At 39.6% G+C, this 20,375-nt stretch overlaps 1 protein-coding gene across 2 annotated transcripts in view; it reads left to right on the top strand.

Moving 5' to 3' along the window:
- RAB3C (RAB3C, member RAS oncogene family) overlaps positions 1–13,046 on the top strand; it is a 237,726-nt gene extending 224,680 nt beyond the window's left edge. The window contains exon 5 of one of the 2 annotated variants that reach the window (XM_081053685.1): positions 10,842–13,046. In XM_081053685.1, coding sequence (XP_080909811.1) covers positions 10,842–11,029 — 188 coding nt within the window. In that variant the 3' untranslated portion in view covers positions 11,030–13,046. The remainder of the gene's footprint in view (positions 1–10,841) is intronic. The other variant, XM_081053686.1, reaches the window with a different exon arrangement.
- Positions 13,047–20,375: the final 7,329 nt, after the last annotated feature.

Here is a 20,375-nt window from a genome sequence, read left to right as displayed (position 1 = left end):
AACAACAACAAAAAAAAAAAAAGATGTTTAAAAAAAAAATGAATTATGCACTACTGCTACCATATCACAGAATCTAATTTTGACTATATATTTACCATTACCCATGAGTTTTACACTACCTTCTTATGTGTTTATAATATTAATTAGCATCCTTTTACTTCCACTCAGACTTCTTTTAGCATTTATTGTAAGATAGGTCTAGTGGTGATGAACTCCTTCTGCTTTTGTTTGTTCAGGCAAGTCTTTATCTCTCACTTCTGAAGGGCAGCTTTGCTGGGTATAGAATTCTTGGTTGACAGGTTTTTGGGTTGTTTTGTTTCTTTTTTTTTTTTCCTTTCGATATTTTGAATATATCATTCCATTGTCTCCTGGCCTGAAAAATTTCTGTTGAGAAATCTATGGATAGTCTTAGGGGATATTCCCTTGTATGTAATTTCTTTCATTTTTCTTGCTGCTTTCAGAATTCTTTGTCTTTGAGTTGACTTTTGACAATTTAATTGTAATGTATGTCAGTGTGGCCCTGTTTGGTTTCAACCTATTTGAGGTCCTTTGGGCCACTTCGATCTGAATGTCCATTTCCCTCCAGAGGTTTGGGGATTTTTAGCTATTATTGCTTTAAATATACTTTCTGTTTCTTTCTCTTTCTCTTTTCTTTATGGAATTCCCATAATGCAGGTACTGTTTATTTTGATTGTGTCTCATAAGTCCCATAAGCTACTTTTCATTCTTTTTTTCCTTTTGCTCCTCTGATTGGATAATTTCAAATGTCTTGTGTTCTTGATCATTAATTCTTTCTGTTGCCTGGTCAAGTTTGTTTTTGAAGCTCTCATTTGAATTCTTCCGTTCAGTCACTGTATTTTTCCCCTCTAGGATTTCTGTGGTTTTTGTTTGTTTGTGTTTTTTTGAGGGTTTCTATTTCTTTGTTGAACTTCCCTTTTTGTTCTTGTATTGTTTTTCTAATTCTAATTTTGTTTCGTTGTCTGTGTGTTTATGTAGTTCACTAAACTTCTTTATGAGAACTATCCTGAATTCCTTGTGACAGTTCATAGATCTCCATTTCTTTAGAGTCAGTTATTAGAGGTTTATTAGTTTCCTTTGGTGGTGTCATGTTTACCTTGATTTTTGTGGTTCTTGATTTCTCACATTGGTATCTGTATGTTTGAGTAAGCAGTTTCCTCTTCCAGACTTTACATGTTCACTTTGGGAGAGACAGTCTTCAGCAGTCAACTCAGTTTGGGTTTCTGAATGTGTCTGCTGGGAACATCCTTGGAAGGCTGAGCTTGCTATCAGGTTCTATTTTTTTGTATGAGGCCAATGCCCAAGCTCTGAGGTTGGTGAGAAGGTGGCGGGGGGAGTACCACTGGCTACGAACAGTGGATAGGACTGCTGCCAAAGCGAGGCTACAGGGTGGGCTCCATATTTGCCTGAGTTATCTGGTCAGGCTTACTAGATGGTTGGAACTGGGTACTATACTCAGCTGTGGATGGCACTATGAATTAGCTTCCCAGTGCCATCCTCAGCTGTGGATGGCACTATGAATTAGAGGGCAGCAGGACAGGCCCCAGGGGGTGCTTAGCTTCTTATTAGGGAAGATTAATCAGGCAAGACTGTGCATTTAATTTCTCTGGTTGTATAGGGCCATTGTTTTTTTCTCTGCAGATAGGGATAGTCATGGGCTGTGCTCTCTGTTCAAGTGCCACTATAAGCAGGGCTGTTGAATAAGCTGTAAAGCTCCCCAAATGCACTAGTTAGGTTCCATAGTTGATTGGGATAAAGGCTATATTCAGCAATGTCAGGCCTATGAATTAGTTTCCCTGCCCAGGCAGAGCATGAAAACCAGCTCCAAGTCTAAAAAGGCCTTTTGTTTTTGGTCCTGACACAAGCTGACCTAGGCCTGAAGTTTCCTAGCCAAATAGCCACTTGCTTTGCTCTGCAGATTTTCAACTTTGCCAAATGGACTCCTTGCTTGAGTATTGTTGGGCTACAGCTTCCCAGTGTTCTTGCCAGCCTTGTTGGTTAGGCAAGACCGGGAGCTATACTCAGCAATAGTGTGGTCCATGACTTAGCTCCCCTGCCTGGGTAGAGGCAGACCAAATTGCAGGGCCAGCAAAGGTCTTGCTTTGTGGACCTAAATCAGGTAAACCTATATCCCACTGAGTTCCATGATCAAAGTGCACCACCATCTTGGCTGTTCAGATGGGCAAAACTGCTGGTTGGAACTGCTACTTCGGTGCTACAAGTAGAAGCTCAGTCTGCCAAGATCCAAGTGCTGGTTGTTGCAAGTCCATTTGCCCTTTTCTGTCACAATTCACACTGGTTGAGCCCCAGATATTCCCCACAATCCCATGGGAATGAGACCTGAGTGGAGGCTGCTGGGAGGAGCTGGAGGTCCACCCTGTGCTTACTTTTCCCACTGGAGAATCTGTAGGCTCAGGGTATACCTCTGAGCATGGTTTTGCACGAGCCTAGCGGAGAGGCAATGTAGTCAGCCCATAGCTGCTCCTTTTACCATTCTAATGTGGTCTTTCTTGGTCTCTGTGGTAAAGGGGATTGCTTCAGCCTCTCCTCCCATGTTTTAGAATTTTTTCAGTGGTGTCTTCTACATAAATTCTTAATTGTGCTCCTTGTGAAGCGGAACAAAGTCAAGAATGACATATGTTGTCATGTTGGTGACATTCCTCTAGCAATCTGAATTTTTAAATGGTAGCTCAATTTTTTTTAAAGTCTGGAGGCTGGATATAACACACAGAAATCTCTGTCTTGAAGAGTAAGTTGGATTGGGAAGAGGGAAAGAATGAGGGATCATGCTTCAAGAGGAAACGAGCATGGTCAAAACTTCAAGGAACTTATCTTGAATCTTTTCACCAGACAGGAATTAGACACATTTGGCTGAAATAATTTGGGTGAAATAGTTTGGGATGTCTACAAGGGGATTGCTGAGGGAGTCAATAAGGTGGGATGTGAATGACAGACTGTGCAGGTTGGATTTTGTTCTGCTGAGAATGATGGATCATAGCATGGGCAGCTGTTGTACCAGTGAGCTCAGGTAGCTTCTTTTCCTTTGTGTTGCTGAATCAGAGCTTTTCGCCACGTCAAGAGTGTTTAAAACTTATATCTAGAGAGGGTAGGACAGGGAGGAAATTTTGTCCACATCAACCAGGATTTGTCAAGGCCATAGAATGACCCTTGCATAGTTTCAGAGTCCTGACAAAACAGAAACTACCATCTGGTCTTGCCTGGCTCAGGACAAGCACTCAGACTGGAATACTTGAGCATTTATTTTAGCAACACAGAACTGGCTGAGTTCCTGCTCTCGCTTCTCTACTGCTTTGGTCTGCTTTCTGTGGTTCTTCTTGAAGCAAGTGAGTCAAAATCCGCATTGATTCCTCCTCCTGATGTCTGACTCCAGGCTAGGTCCCAGCATGATGCAAGCTAATACAACAGCTCATCCTGCTGCTCAGGCAGCAATCCTAAATTCTGGCCCAAATGTCACCCACCTGGCAGTAGAATGACCTACCCTTGCCTTTCCGGTTCATCCAACCCACAGAAAAGGGAAAGATACTGGGACTGCAAATATAATCTGGAAATAGAATGTCTTATTTAGCATTTTGGGAATAAAAATTGAAGGGCACGTAAATAGATTTTTAACAACTAGAGATGAAAATAAATTACTGCAGTATGATCTTAGCATGTGCAGGGGTTTACTACTCTCCACGTCCTTTCCAACATTTGTTATTTCTTGTCTTTTTTAATCCATTCTAACAGGGGTGCAGTAATATCTCATTGTGGTTTTGATTCGCATTTCCATGATGATTAGTGATGTTGAGCATCTTTTCATATACCTATTGGCCATCTGTATATCTTCTTTGGAAAAATGTCTATTCAGATCCTCTGTCCATTTTCTAATTGGATTTTTTGGTTTTTTGCTATTGAGCTGTATCATTTCTTTATATATTTTTCACATTAACACTTCATCAGATATATGATTTGAAAATATTTACTCCCATTCAGAAGATTGCCTTTTCATTTTGTTGATTATTTCCTTTGCTCTGCAGAACCTTTTTGATATGGTTTGATATAGTCCCAGTTGTTTATTTTTGCTTTATTGCCTTTGTTTCTGGTGTCAAATCCAAACAGTCATCCCCAAGCCAATGCCAAGTAGATTTATAGTTTGGAGTCTTACATTCAAGTCTTGAATTCATTTTTGTTTATCGTGTAAGATAATAGTCCAGTTTCATTCTTTTGAATATGGCTGCCCAATTTTCTCAGCATCATTTTTTAAAGAGACTGGCCTTTCTCCATTGTATATTCTTAGCTCCTTTGTCATGAATCAGTTGAGCATGCATGAAGAGCTTTATTTTTCGGCCTCTCTGTTTTGTTTCATTGACCTATATATCTGTTTTTAGGCCAATATCATACAATTTTGATTACTATAGGTGTGTAATATAGTTTGAAATCATGGAGTGTGATGCTTCCAGCTTTGTTCTGCGTGCTAAAGATTGCTATAAACTGTTCAAGGTCTTTTTGTAGTTCCATAGAATTTTAGGATTGTTTGTTTTAGTTCTGTGAAAAGTGCCACTGAACTTTTTAGAGGAATTGCATTGAATCTGTAGATTGCTTTGGGTAGTATGGATATTTTAATGTTAATTCTTCCAATCCATGAAAATGAAATCTCTTTCCATTTATTTGCGTTTTCTTTAATTTCTTTGTTTTAGTGTTCAGTGTACAGGTCTTTCACCTTTTTGGTTAAATTTATTCCTAGGTAATTTATTCTTTTTGATGCAGTTGTAAATGGGATTGTTTTCTTAATTTCTCTTTCTGATAATTCATCATCAGTGTATACAAATGTAACAGATTTTTAAAAAATGTTTTTATTAAAAAATATAGCTAACATACATTATATCAGTTTCAGGTGTATGCCAGAGTTATTCAACATTTATGTACCTAAAGAAGTGATCACCATGATATGTTCAGCAAATATTTGTCACCATACCATGCTGTCACACTATTATTGACTATATCCCTCGTGTTGTACATTACATCCCCATGACTTATTTGTTTTAGACCTGGAAATTTGGACCTCTTAATGCCCTTCACCTTCCCCCTACTCTTTTTAGTTTTTCAATTACAGTTGACATTCAATATTATTTTATGTTAATTTCAGGAGTACAGCATAGTGGTTAGACATTTATATAATTTAATAAGTGAGCACCTGGCTAGTCTGGTATCCACCTGGCACTATACATAGTTATTACCATATCATTGACTCTATGATAAGAATGTTGGTATGCTTGATGTTGTCCCAGAGGTCTCTTAAACTATTCTCATTTTTTTATTATTATTTTTTCTTTTTGCTGTTCTGATTGGGTGTTTTATGGCACCTTGTCTTCCAAATTGCTGATTCAATCCTTTGCTTCATCTAGTCTACTAGCCATTCCTTCTAGTACATTCTTCATTTCAATTATTGTATTCTTTACTTCTGATTGGTTCTTTTTTATGGTTTTTGTGTCCTTTTTCATGCTTGCTGTCTCCTTGTCGAAGTTCTCACTAAGTACCTTGAGCATCCTTATAACCAGTGTTTTGAACTCTGTCTCTGGTGAGTTGCTTGCCTCCATTTCATTTAGTTCTTTTTCTGGAGTTTTCTCCTGTTCTTTCATTTAGGAAATATTTTTGGTTTCCTCACTTTGGTTACCTCTCTGTTTGTTTCTATGTATTAGGTAGATCTGCTACGTCCCCCAGTCTTGTCCAGGTGGCCTTATGGAGTAGACGTCCTGTGGGACCACAGTCTCCCTGTGGTCACAGGTCACAGGTGTGGTCACCTGCACTAGGTGCTCCAGGAGTGTCCCCTGTGTGGGGTGTGTGTTTTCCTGTTGCAGTTGAGCCTCCGTTGCTGTTGACACTCAGTGGGTGGGATTGATCCTCAGACTGACTGGCTGTGGGCTTTGGCCATGTCTACAGCTAAAAGGGCTGCTGTTCAGAGGACATACTCCCCAGAGTGGAATTTACCCCAATGAGCTCTGGTGCCTGTTGAGACCGCCATTTGGGTGTGCCACTTGGGGGGCTCATTGGGCGGTGCTCTGCTGTAGTCTAAAGCCAACCTCCAAGTATGCTGGTTCTGGGACCTCTTGGGAGGTGCTCTGGTGCAGTCCGAGGTCAGTCACTGCCTGTCATCAGCTGGGAGACTACGTGGTGGGAGCTACATAGCAATCCATATTTGGTCACTGCCTGTGCTGGACCTAAAGACACGTGGGAGAGGCCAACCTGCCAGTACTGGGCTTGGGATAGCTCTGCCAAAAGCCGGGACACTCTGAGGCCTGTTGCCTGTGGAGTTTAGAAGCTTTTAAACACTTTATGGGATTTTAATGCAGGTAGACTCCCAATGATATGAAGTGAGGATGTAGAATCACATCTCTCAGGCACTACAGTAAAATCCGGTTTACACCACCTCTCCATACTTGCCCTTCAGCAATCTACATACATGAAGATGACACAGGTTGGCTCTGTGCTTCTTCCCTCAGCATAACTAATATATTTTCCATAGGAATTCTTCCCAAGCTTCTGTCCAGTCCCAAATATCAAGTAAATCTGAAAGAAGAGGTCATATATAGATTCAGATCCAGCAGTACCTATAAAGGATAGGTCTTTCCAGGATCAGGCATGAAAAGGCTGAAAACAGAAATGCATTGGTCCACAGTGCAAGGCTCATCCAACTTGGGAACAGTGCTGTCTGTACTAGAGAGAAATTAGAAAGGTTCTTATGAGGGAAGATGAGAAAGGAGAATCAGAGTTTCTGTGGCTACTTGAAAGTGTTCACTGATTCAGTGATGAAGACACGTGTGAATGCTGAAATTATTAATACTGGATGATGTGGTCTGAGAGACAGGTGTCCAAGGCTGGAAGCTAACTCAGTAACCTATTTATCAGGATATCTCTGGCAGCCTTCACAGTTGACTTGCTGTGTGACCTTGGGCTACTTATTTGATTTGCTGAACCACGTTGTCCTACCTAGTACATTGGACATGAATGAGTTCAAAAGTTTTAGAAGAAAGATTGTTTCCTAAGCACCATTAACTGAAGTGCTGGCTTCCCACTGATGTTCTTGTGTGTGGATGGGAGTTTAAAGATTTGTAAGAACAAGGTCATTTGCTATAGTTGAAGTTAAAATCTTGAGATTCTGGGAGGTAGCAGCCATAAAATACAACAATAACTTAGAAGAATAAAAGCTAAAGTATTTGGATTTATGGTTATGATTTAGGCCACGAGCTTTGGGCACACATTGGGGTGAGGTTTGAGTGGCCTCACGCATATGTGATTGCATGAAGATACAGACTTCACCTGTATGGAGAATTATTTATTGCATGCTAAATTCACATTTTCTCTGAATCCAAACAATTGCATGCTAAAATAGTAATGATGTTGATTTTTATCCTGGATATCTCATTTTATGACAAATAGCATATCTGGTCAATGAGAGAAAGTCTGATTTTCAGAACCTTTTACAGTTGACCCTTGAACAACATGGGCTTGAACTGTGTGGGTCCCCTTATAGAGGTATTTTTCAATAAACTGTATACATCCAGCCCTCCATTTCCCATCCATGGATTCAACCAACTATGGATCAGAAACAGTATTTTCTATCTGTGGTTAAAAATCCTCAGATGCAGAGGGCCGACTGCATACATTGTTTTACAGCATTTTATATAAGGGACTTGAGCATTTGCGGATTTCGGTATCTACAGGGGTGGGGGTGGGGTATGGTCCTGGAATCAATCCTCCATGGACACTGAGGGATGACTATAGCTATATTTTGGGGGAGTCAAAAGTTACATGCAGATTTTTGACCGCACAGGGGTCAGTGCCCCTAACCCCAGCATTGTTCAAGGGTCAACCATGTGTAATCCTATACAGAGATACAGCTGAAGGCCACCTGTATGAATCTTAAGCAACACAAGATATCAGAGTACCTTTGGAATCATTTAGAGAAGATGATCCGTTTGTTCACTGACAGTGTTAAATCTTACTTTCTAATTATTTAAATTATTGAAAGTCTATAGTGTGATTATTAATTAACATAGAATTTCCAGTTCAACTGGAACCAGATAGTACCATACTTCAGGGTATCTCGAGGGGCAGGAGAGTATCCAGGTTAATAGTTCCATTGCCAGCTTTGCCATTACTAGCTGAACAAGTAAATGCTCAAGCAAAGAAGTTGGCCATTTTGTGGCTCTCTTTCCTTATCAGTAAATTGGAGAAAATACTGGCACCTGCCTCATGGATAAAATGAGTTAAAATGTATCACATGTTTTGAATGGTACCTGCTATATAGCAACTAGTCAAATGTTAGTTTATTATTACTGTTGTTATCATAGCATTTCTGATTTGCTTGGCATTTTACATGTTTTCTCATTTGAGCCTCATGATAGCCCTGGAAGCTAAGTAAGGCAAATGTCATAAACATTAGAATAAAAACGTGACTTGCCTCAAAGCTAGTAAGTATTGTTAGTGTGGCTAGATCACACATGTTCTGATTGACCATCCAGCCCTCTCACTATATCATGGCACCTACTTCTCCAGCAATGCTGGATAAATGGAGAACTCTTATAACGTGGTGTTCTTTTCATGGGGCACTATCTCCTTAATAGCCATATCTTCCTTGGGTTCCAGGCTAAATCATGTCAGGACACAGTGGCTCTTGTGACTAAGGACATTTTACTGACCTCAAATTTTATATTGGCATCATGGGGTGTCTCAAAGCCCAGATAAAAAGATACATTTGACAAAGCCTTGTGTGTATTACCATATTTTCACAATGGCTAAATCTAATATGATGCACACCAAGTTAAGTGCCTTCCCAAATCATGCTAATAAGTAAAAGACACGTGAGTTAGAAGAGACCGGAGAATTAAACCTGTGAGTGAAAACTTTGTGCAAAATTGTGGGATTTCTTTTCTCAAGTCTCAGCCAAGGATTTGGACTTCTTCAGTGGGGTCTTGGATGCTGTGACATAAAGCACTGGAAAAATCCCCACTGCAGATAGTTCTGATATCTTAGCAATAAGGAGATTGCTTAGATTCATACTGCCCTTTCCAAAATCTGAATCTGAAAGGTGAGTGATCTAGCCCTATGTTGTACAAACGTTAGAGAAGAGTGCTGTTGACGTCAGCACTTTTCTGTAAAGAAATACAGAATGTAAGAGAGCTATATAAGCACTACCCAGAGAGAGAAAACAAAGATAAGCCAAAAATGGGTTTAAAGTATCCACCACTATTTCATTAGACCTTGGCTCTGCTCATGTTCCTTCAGCTCAAATCCTGCAGTTATTCACTTGATTTTAACAATAGGATACAGAATAGCCAATAGAAATTAGAGCTCAGATAAAGTCATCTAACTAAACATACAGTATTACAACTAAATTAGAAATTTTAACTCACGAGCATTACTTTTTGTTGTGTACCCTCTTCAGTACTACTTTAGAAAATAAGTATTTCTGGGTTATCAAAGGGATTTTGACATGGATGCAATGGAAAATGTTAGTCCACTCTCTTTTGGCCCCAAGAGCTGGGATAAAAATCGCATGATTTAATCATTCTGAATCTAAGTGGCTCCTCTGAGATAGGGCCAGATGTAACCAGCAGGATTTATAGGGTGTAAAATTCAGAATGGATTAGGGAAGTATTTCTGTGTTCAGCCCCAATACATCCTAAATCAAAGCCCCCTAAATGGACTAGAGCAATCGTTGGCTGTCCTAGTGGGGAGGTTGTCATGGTAACTGACTGGCAAGCCCAGCCAGTGGAATGTGCATGCAAACAATGGAGTGATAAGAATGTGTACAGAGCAGCATATTAAAAGCTGCTTCTCTGCTCAGGTACAGTGACACAGAAGTAGAAGTGTGAAACTGTCACTGCATTTTTTAAAATATATACCTTCTTGCAATTCTGGTGGCTCATTTGAAATTTATCAAAGTGTCCTTTCCCAGATGTTGGTAAAAACATTGCTGCTGATAGATAACAGAAGCTATGGAAACATCACCACCAATAGATACAATGCTATACAAAGCCCGGGAGGGCTGTTAAGCTAACACCACTGAAAATTTCCTAGAGGTTGGAGCTCGCTTAAGGTAAATCCAATGATGATTTAGTGCCACCTTGCGTCCACCTTTATATACAGGAGTTTTACCAAAAGCCCACCCTCAAACCTTTCACTGGGCAGCAGTAGGGCAGACATGGAAAAAGTTGGAACTAGACTGTGTTGGAGTTTGGTGATCCCTTTTGCAGCAGAATATATGCACATGAATTAATTTTTTTAGAAAATGAAAATTAATCATTCAGGTAGAATCCAAAATGGGGAAATAAAAAATGCCAAGTAACACCAGTCCTAGGAAAGATTACAAGAGACAACATGGTGGGCCGAGGGTTGAGGGAAAGGACAGCAAAGACAGACTCAGCGTTGAGGATTCCTAATGCTGCCATTACTAACTCTTGCCAAAGGATTAGTTTTCTTCTACTGAGCTATACTGGTAGCATAAATGAGTCAACAGAGAAAATAGCATGTAAGCATCACCAATTCCATGTTATTAGGTTGGTGCAAGAGTAATTGCGGTTTAAAAGTTAAAAATTGCAAAAACTGCAATTACGTTTGCACCAACCTAATACAACTTTTGTTGATGGTAGCATTGCTCAGATGCCACCTCATGCCTGCCTCTCGTCTTTCACCCAAATCAAACCCACCACCCACTACTGTCCCATCATCACTCCATCAGCAATCAACACCATAATCCAGTCCCATTTTATTTCAGCAGAAGTATGAAATGACCAACGTGTGTTTCTCTGTGTTTCTTCCAGGGTTTGAGTTTTTTGAAACCAGTGCCAAGGATAACATTAATGTCAAGCAGACATTTGAACGCCTTGTGGATATCATCTGTGACAAAATGTCAGAGAGTTTGGAGACTGACCCGACCATCACTGCTGCAAAGCAGAACACAAGACTCAAGGAAACCCCTCCTCCACCACAGCCCAACTGTGGCTGTTAATGTCCTCACACACACAGGCAGCGAGCTCTAGGGGGCTTGGTTACCAACAAACAGCATTTATAAGTGGTCAGTGAGCCTTCATTTATACTGCCTAATAATTATTTGAGGGAAATCTTAGATGCCAATGGCTAGTATATGCATTGAATTCCTGGGAGATTCCCTGTGTTAATATGTGGCAAATATGTGATCTTAAATTTGTAAGGACTATCCATGTACACACATCTGGTATTTGCATGTGATTTGTTATTTGTCTTCTAGGCTCCTTATGTTTCAGATTTCTTCTCAGATCAAGCGACTTCTGGGACTTCAGACTATAATTTTACTACAACTGACTTTTGTGCCACTGGTTCAGATTATGTGATTCACCTGTAGGTATGGTAACCAAGGAATTGTTCGTATTCGGATGGGGAAGACACAGAGAGGTCTCAGGACACCTTATTTGCTTTACTCTTAATTGAAAATCAAGTGGAAATATTACTCATATTTCCTGAATAAATGACCAGTTTTCTGGTCAGTTTACTGTTCAGAAACTATGTCTATTTTTCAGTGTCATTAATAACTGAGGGTACAATCGACTATAAAAAATTGAAATGTTGTGATTAAGGCCCTTGCAAGTTTCTAAGAGCTTAATATATACCTGAAAGGAACTAGATTTAATCAATCTTAATTTATGTTTAAATAAGGACTACACTAACCCAATATTGCTCTTTCCATTGATTCTACCGAACATTCTGAATATTTGAGGCACTGACGAACTGAGAGGTATCTGCTGAATGTTGTGCAATAAGCATTTTGACCAACAAAAGTATGAGTAGCTATAGAATGCTAAATGAGAGTGTCTCTCATTTCCTTAATAACTAGACCCTATAACATACTCTACTGTCACCACGACTTTCTAAGACCATCACCACCTCTTGGAATAGAGATTAAATCGAAGCTTTTAGAGCCCCTCTTATAATTAGGCTTCCCCCAACCATTGCCTCTGTTCACACCTCAGCTAAGTTCATTTACCTAATTAGACGTTATTTAAACAGTATGTCAATGGTTCCCAGGTTGAGGCAAATAATTTTCATCTCTAATGTTTTTCAACCCGGGTATTCAACCTAATTCTGAAGCATATCCCCGTTCTGTAAGCCTTTAAACAAGCCTCAGTTATTCAGAGAATATACTCTTGGGAGCTGAGAGTTACAGAAACACTTGAGGATACCATAAACAATTTCAGAGGAGGAAGGAAACCATGTGAACACCAGGTCTTTTCTCCCACATTTCCCAAAGACCACAGATGAATAACAAGCAAGCAAATGCCACCAGCTATTCTGGCAGCACTAAAGGAAAACTTGGCATCAGTGTCATCACCCGACATTTCTTACGACTACGAGTTGCAGAAAGCAGCAGGCACAGAGTGGCAGACTTAGAAGGATAGTCCTGGTAGGTGAATTTCCCCTTTTTGGTGGTCGTATTAAAGATGTTTTCCTTTTTTGAAAAATAGAAAACCTTCCCATGAAATTAAGGGTGGGGTGTAAGTTTATTGGGCAAAGATATTGGTAGGGAAACATGCATATGTCTAAAGAGATTTCCGGGGAATCAAATGCCTACAAGTCAGGGAACTAGGTCACGTACATTATTAGTAAGTTAGAAGATGAAAAATCACAAGAGAGCATTTGGGATGTTTTAAGCATATCCATGTTCTTTCTCACATCCTTAGCTTAAGATCCACTAATTAGTAATGAATTTTCACTTCAGCAACCTGCAAGACAGGCCTTAGCTTAGTGGAGACAAGAAAACATTAATGCTTTATTAGATTTAATGGGACCACGAGCTTCAAAAATTACAGAAATTAGAGTGAACGGAAAGAGAGATGGTGGGGGCATCAAAGCAGATTTGTTTACGACAACATCTTATTTGCGTGATATTGTAATATTTCTATAACCTGGATTAGGAAGTGACCATGTTAAATGATATAATTGTTACTTTTACAATCTAATATGAAACAATAAAGCCATCCCCCTTCCCACACATCCATACAGATGTCAAAGTCCTAAATAAGATGTTCCAGATAGCTTTTTGAGAAAGACCTTACTATGTGTATTATTGTAAAATGGAAAGCATTATTGTAAAACGGTAAAGCAAAATGAGAGAGGGTAAAAAAGTGGAAGGGAAAGAGATGAGTTTTGCTCTCTTGTAAACCTTTTCCCTGAAGAACTGATTGCTATTGAAATTAATTGGCCCTACAGACCGGAAGAACTAAACCAAGTTCCCACTTACCCGGAATCCAACATGCCAAAGTCACACTACTTTATGCGAGTCAGGGGAGGGTGATGAGGCGACAGCCTGAGTATTATTGCCAAGGAACATTCAATAATATCTTTTTCCAAACCCCGACGGTAATGAAGCCTTCCTAACTGATTCTCAGTTTCGAAACTCCCACCCTGGCGTGAAGTTCATAAGATTGCCACAGAGCTCAAGTGAATGAACACCTATGTTTCTGCTGTATAGTCTCTATTCCTAATTTCATCAAGAGACCCTGGCTTTAAAATCAAATGTGGCAAAAGAGGAACTAGTCACAGGTTAACTAAGTGAGCTTCTATTATCATCATCAGGGTATATTACTTACAAATTATAACACTGCAGGTCCAAGGTTTTTCAGCCTTCTGCACACCCACACACAACCACACACAATACCTCCCAGATTCTTTCCACCTGCCAACTGCTTAAATAACCAACAGGTCATTTTTACTAATGGCATTTACTAATGGCATAAATGTGTATTCAAAAGAACAAGACAGCTGAAAAATATATGCTTGTTAACGTGTAAATTTTAGACATCCATTTTTTTGTCTTTGATGTCATTCAATTACTGTTTCAAGTATGAATTTCTCTTCTTCTGCCACCTATCGCCTCACCACCCCCATCCCTCCAATTACTAATAGAAACAAACCTTGACTGTTTTGAGGAAGTACTTCCAAGAGCTTTGGTTTGGGTACTTTTCTTTCTGTTTCTAATATCATTGAAACATTGGACTGGAAATTATTTCATCAAATAGCCATCCACAGAGTGGACCTGCATTTCAGTTTTTTGGGGATATAAACGGATGTAGACGGTACCTGAAGTTTCTTAAGTCCTAAAATGGCAGTTTGCAAGCTAGCATCACACCTAAGGTTAAGAATGGCTTCAGGACAGTGACTTAGTTCATTGCTGCTGCTCCCATTGCTGTTGCTTCCACTGAATAGCTTCAGTTGCCTTGATGAACTTCTAAAGATTAATGAACAAAGAGGTTCTTTTTAAATTTTTATTTATATATATATATGTATATGTATATGTATATGTGTGTATATATATATATATGTATATATATATATATATATATATCCCCCCCCCTTTCTCCTGCCTCCCTCCACCCACTCCGGTTCAAGCCACTGTTTCTCATTCTAATTGTGTACCACACAGCTCTCACCGGCTGAGACAGCCGCTCATGCCGGCCACTCTGACCACCGGCCGCTCACGGCAGCACATGGCCGCTCTCACTAGCTGCCGGCCAAAGACGGCTACCGGCCACTACACACTGGCCACCGGCCAGTCATGGCAGCACACGGTAGCCCAGGGCAGCACACTGCAGCTCACGGCAGCCCAGCTCCAGGGAGAGCTGTTCTTCACAATCTTAGCTGTAGAGGGTACAGCTCACTGGCCCATGGGGGATTCGAACCAGAGGCCTTCAGCGTTAGGAGCACAGCGCTCCAACCGCCTGGGCCACCTGGCCAGCCCGAACAAAGAGGTTCTTATAGTTCCTCCTTCAATTAGCTTGAAGTCAATATCCCTTTGCTGCCTAGGAAGTAAGTGCTAAGATTTTTATTTGGAAGGGGAAGAATGATGACGCCCTCAGTTGTAGCAGGAAGTTGCAACATTACTATCATAAACATGAAGTATAAATTCTACAAAATTACAACTCAAATTATGCTACACATTTGTATATTCAATTGAACAAATACACATTTCACCTACTTTACTTTCATCTATAGTTTTTGTTCATCACATTGGTTATTTTTGAGGAACCAATTCAAACTTCCAATTTTAACTACATCTATGCTGACAATAGACTTTCAGGTATGCAATATTCTTTCTAAAAAGTAAAATACAGTCCACTATTAACTGAACTTCCATGAAGCAACATTAATTTTGGAGCATGGGAGTTGGCAATCAGTGGCTCATTGTAACATAGTTTATCCAATGAGTATGTCAGTGCTCGGTGAAGATGTCCTATGCCATCCTTCAGACAGCGTGTGACATTTGTGGGGTTATATAAACATGTATCCATACTCTACCAAGCTATCTCAAGGCTGAGGTAGTAGCTGCAGATGAAAAACTGAGATAAATCTTATTTTAAAGTTACAACTAAAACCTTTCTAGATCAAAAATTGTCCATTAATAATTTCCACATACTATCGGAATGCTCAATCAGCTATTTTTGTTGTGGCATATTGGGAGGTGGCCTTGTTTCTGTCTGAAGAATCCTCTCTCTCTCTACATTATAGTTTGCATGACGGGAACTCTTTGTTCCTTTGTGGGTTTACTCACTCAGTGTGCTATGTCAGGTTGCCACGTGAGCAGCTAGACCCATGCGGCCTTTCTCACCACCCACTGGAAGATGCAACCTCTACAGCTCTGCTTAGCCTTGCCTAGTTGTGTATACTTTCCTTGCTTTAATAGTTTACCAGTAAAATGCTGAAGTCTTGCTGATGAGCTGAGCCATTAAGGTCAGCTTTTTAGAGTCCTTTATAGTTCAGGTGAATTTTTACCAAAGCCAGTTAAAGACATAAACCTAGTTTCAATTCTGGGTTGAATTGAAACAAATTGGGTAAAAGATGAAGTTTTGACCAGAACGAAAGCATCTTTATCCTTACAGTGCAGCAAAAGGGCTCCAGGTTCTAGAAACGCAGTCTCCCTCAAGGGGGCAGAAACAGGTCTGGGGGATTTATCTAAACTCTAGCTACCTACTGTTACTGGTCTTTCATAAATAAACATAGATTTTTCTTCTTGAAAACCTTTACAGAAATGCTTGGCACTCCAGTCAAATAGTTCCCTTTGAGAGATTAAAATATTTACATTTGGGCCACACACACACACAGTGTTGCCCCTCCCAAAACTTACACACGTGCACACACGGACACCTTTTTTACGAAGGAAAATTTCCATATATGGTGCTTTCTCAGTGCTACGGAAAAGGGAGCTTTTGCTATCTTTGAACCGTAACTCACATTTTGTTCAGAAAGTTCCGCAAAATAAATTATTCTCACTGATTTGTGTGTTTGTGCACATAATTCCCATTAAAAAGAGAGGATAGGGAGAAAATGCATTTTGCAAACATTCTAAACAAAAGAAATTATTTCAAAACCTCTGTCAGAGCTCGAGTATTAAGATCAGACCATCTAACTAGTGGACAAATCAAATTTTCCATTTGCAGTTCTCTTTTCTACTTCCTGATTTCTTTTTGTAATTTCAGTGTTTTAAAGTACTATCCTCACAGAATGACAGGACCAAAATAGGAAATGACACTCAAGTTTCACCATTGACCTCCCATCAGTACTATTATTGGTGGGGTGTCCACCAGTCATTACTCCTTGAAGTGAGGTTCGGGGTTACCTGTGTATTTTATTCACCTATGTTCATACTTTCTTTCACCGTGGACAATTGAGAGTTGGCTGTGACTTTATTTCTTAATGGAAATATTTCCATGTTCACGTTTTTGGGGACCAGGCATTGCTCAGGTTCACAAAACGCTCTTCTTAAAGACAGATGGCACATGAGCCACCCACACTCAGCCTTTCAGGGAAGTGAGCATGACTTACATCTGTCCAGTGGTTCCATACTCCTGATGAAAATGAAGTCTGGGGATTGTTTGCTGTATCAGTATGATGGTTTTCCCTGTATTGTCTCATCAGCCCTAGGATGTGTGCTGAATGAAAACTTCCTGTAATTCCTGTTAATATATTGTTAATGTCAGACGTGATGTGATACCGTTGGGACTGTCCAAATGTACAACTACTTAATGGTGTTTGTGGAACTGAAATGTCTTAAATGTTGCATGAAATAGGTTATAAAAATAGATTTGTTTTCTATTTTTCAACACCTCAGAATTGAGGGTTCATGGGCCAATAAGTGCAATATTTAATGACTTACTCAGTGTATATAAACTAGTGTGAAAGAGTGAATTGTAATCAGTGTGTGAGATGCTTTGGATGGCTGTGACTTATTCAAATTATTTCTTGTAGCTGTATTTGTCTAGTGGTGCAATTTATACAGTAAATACCTTATTGGTGTCATGTGAAACTCTTCTGTGCCTACTTCAAAGTACTTTTTTCCCTATAAGACCAAACATTTAATATCTGCAAATATATGTCAATTTTGGCTTTTAGAAATGTGAATTTTGTTTTCAAGATAGAATGATTGTTAGTTTATTTCATATAGGCATTCCTTTGTTTAAATTCTCCTTTAGCCTCTTTTAAGAGGCTAATTTAGATACCTAAGAAAATGTATGCACATAAGGAAAAGTCATTTTTATTCTTCTCAGAAATGCTGATCACATGTTCTGTCTACTAAGAATTTTCAACACTTGTATTTGCATGTATATTTTATTGTAACTCAACCTTGTATTTTGTTTGCAAATTTAATACTGTCAACCCTGGGAATCCTAAAATATTGATGTCTTTTTAGGTGATAGGTAACGTTATATTCACTTCAATTCTCAATTGTCCACGCCAGTGATAGAAGAGAAACAAAAGTCAGAATCCTTAACTCACTTTGGTATGTCATCATGAACTCATATATCCACCCTCAGCCCCCCTTGTTAATCTCACAGTTGGTGTCCTAAAACTTCACTGAGATTCAAAATGAATTAAGCCCTGTTGCTGGTTTACTGAAAGCAGAGTTTATGTATATGAAGTTTAAATTAGGTCAACTACCTTAAACTATTTGCCGTCTCAGTTCTTAAGGCAAAATATTCATTTAACATTGTGCTTTGCCCTTTCAGATAATTAGCAGAGTAAATCATGATTCCCTTAGAAAGAAAAGTTGAGTTGTTTACTCAAAACGATGAAGAGCAAGCAGTTCCTTTAGGTGCCATGGCCATCTGTACATCATGTGAAGCCTTCAGTACTCTCTATGGCAGTTGCCTGAAATGGACATATGAGGATGTGCCAATCATATTAAATGGCTTTGGGCTACCACTAATGGTGTGTGCCCCTATTTTAACTGTGATAGCCTGAACTTTGTACTCAGCTCTCAAATCCACTGAAGAAGTCAGGTGAAGGTGGGGGAAACCGAGAGATTAGAGATGACTTTGTGCCAAATTAAGAAAAAAAGAAAGTAAGCAGGAAGCCAACATTAGAATAATAATTTCAGAGTGTGTTTAAATGTTTAGTTAGTCATGACACAGTTATTGAATACCACGTGCTCAGTGCTGTGGGAATCAAAGATGGAAGAGGATGGCTCTGGCCACTAATAAGCTTAATGACTGAAGCAGGAGAGGAAAAAGCCAGGATATAATCTAAATGCTAAATTATGTCAGGATACAGGAGCACAGAGAATGGGGGACCTATAGGAACTGGAAAAGTCAAGAATGGCTCCACTAAGAGGTCAGATGTGGTCCCCAAAAAAAATTAGATATGAGGATTGTGCCAAGCAAATGCGTGGGAGAAGTCACAGTATGTTACCTGTCAATGGAAGGGTGACAGAGCTGCCAGCGATAAATCATTGTTTTTCTCCAGAGAGCAAACTGGTCCTCTGAAACCCATCAAATGATCCTAGCTTGTTTCTCTTTTTGTCCCCATGAGGAAGACAAGCTGCAGCATCATGTTTCTCTGTGCTGAGCAGCCCCAGACTTGGCCACAAAACACAAATTGCTTTAAAGCCGCATTAGAACAGTTGATTTAGACATTTTGCCCATGTACCAAACCACAAGACGTTGTTTAATCCAATGTCAACCAGGCAGATGTGTATCCAGAGATGTTCCTGTAGTTCCATGTTTCCCATAAAAGGCGTTGGGAAGTGCACAGGTGAACACCTTCCTTTGCAACCCGGCACGTTCCTCCCTTTCTCAGTGACTGCACTGTGGAGCTCTTCTTGAGAAAATACTGAATAACAGCTTAATGCTTTTATATAGTGATCATAATGTGTAGTTGAAAACTACTGCTGTGCAGCAAATATCGTGACTCTTCATGTGTCCACAGGAGCTCTTGTCTGGGTTTAAAGCTATAAAGTGTATTCACATTGTGAAGTTTTAATTCTCCTTATTGAAATTAATTGTGTAAAAACTGTATGTGCTCTACTAGGTATTAAGTTTGTATGTGAATTCTGTATAGAAAGTGGTTTTTGTTCTTTGGGTTTATCTTGTTTTATTTTTTAGAGATTACAATAAATATCTAAGAGACTATATTCCTGAATTTCTCCGCCTTAGTCAGATAATTTTTTCATCTCCCTTCAATTTGTATTATTTTTAAGTCCTAGGACGCCTATTTCTGTTTCTTGTTACCTTCTTCTTTAGGTACAACGCTGAACTTAAACTAGAGACAGAGAGTGAATACATTTTTATTTAGGAATAAGGGTTTCCAACATGTGAATTTGGACTTAGGTATAGGAGTGAATTCCAACACTTATACTCTTTTAAGGTAGGTAACTTTTTGTACCTGACTTCATTCACAAAGCTCTTGGTGGTAGGATCAAGAATGGCTGCTAAGGTATTTAAAAGTCCCCTCGGCTAACGAAAGACCATGTATCCTTGTATATGAAGTCCAAGGTCCAAGGCTCGTTTTGGTACCCTACTGCACAGCATTCAACGGGGACAGCGTGTGAATGGGACGTGCGAATGGTGTGAGCTTCACTTCCTGCATGATGTGTCACGCAGCAATGCTTCAGGTGCTAGGCAGGCTTGCCTTGATCTTGGACCTCAGAGCCTGGTGAAGCAGCCAGCTATCAATCTCTTTGCGTCCCAGCACATTCACTGCAAATGTTGAGATCCTTCAGTGTTCTAATTGTGCCACCAGCTCTGTTTCTACCAAATATTTGCTTCCAAATATGCCTCTAAGTGCCATTTTCAGGACTCTGCACTAAAAATAACCCAAGTGAGAAGGTCCCAGAAATATCCACACAGGTTCACATGGGTCAGAAAAGCTTCTTGAACTGAACTCAGTGACAGGAGGGTAGACAAAACAGGTAGCATGCAAAGAATCAAAATTAAGAAAATAATACATTAAGGGACTTCCAGTGATATTGTCAACACACATTTACAGAATGTCTTCTATATTTCAATTTCTCAGTATGAAAATACATAGTGTCCTAACCCTCAATGAGCTCA

Source organism: Rhinolophus hipposideros, assembly GCF_964194185.1.
Source record: "Rhinolophus hipposideros genome assembly, chromosome: 7".
Classification (NCBI taxonomy): domain Eukaryota; kingdom Metazoa; phylum Chordata; class Mammalia; order Chiroptera; family Rhinolophidae; genus Rhinolophus; species Rhinolophus hipposideros.
This window is presented reverse-complemented; position numbering and strand designations above follow the sequence as displayed.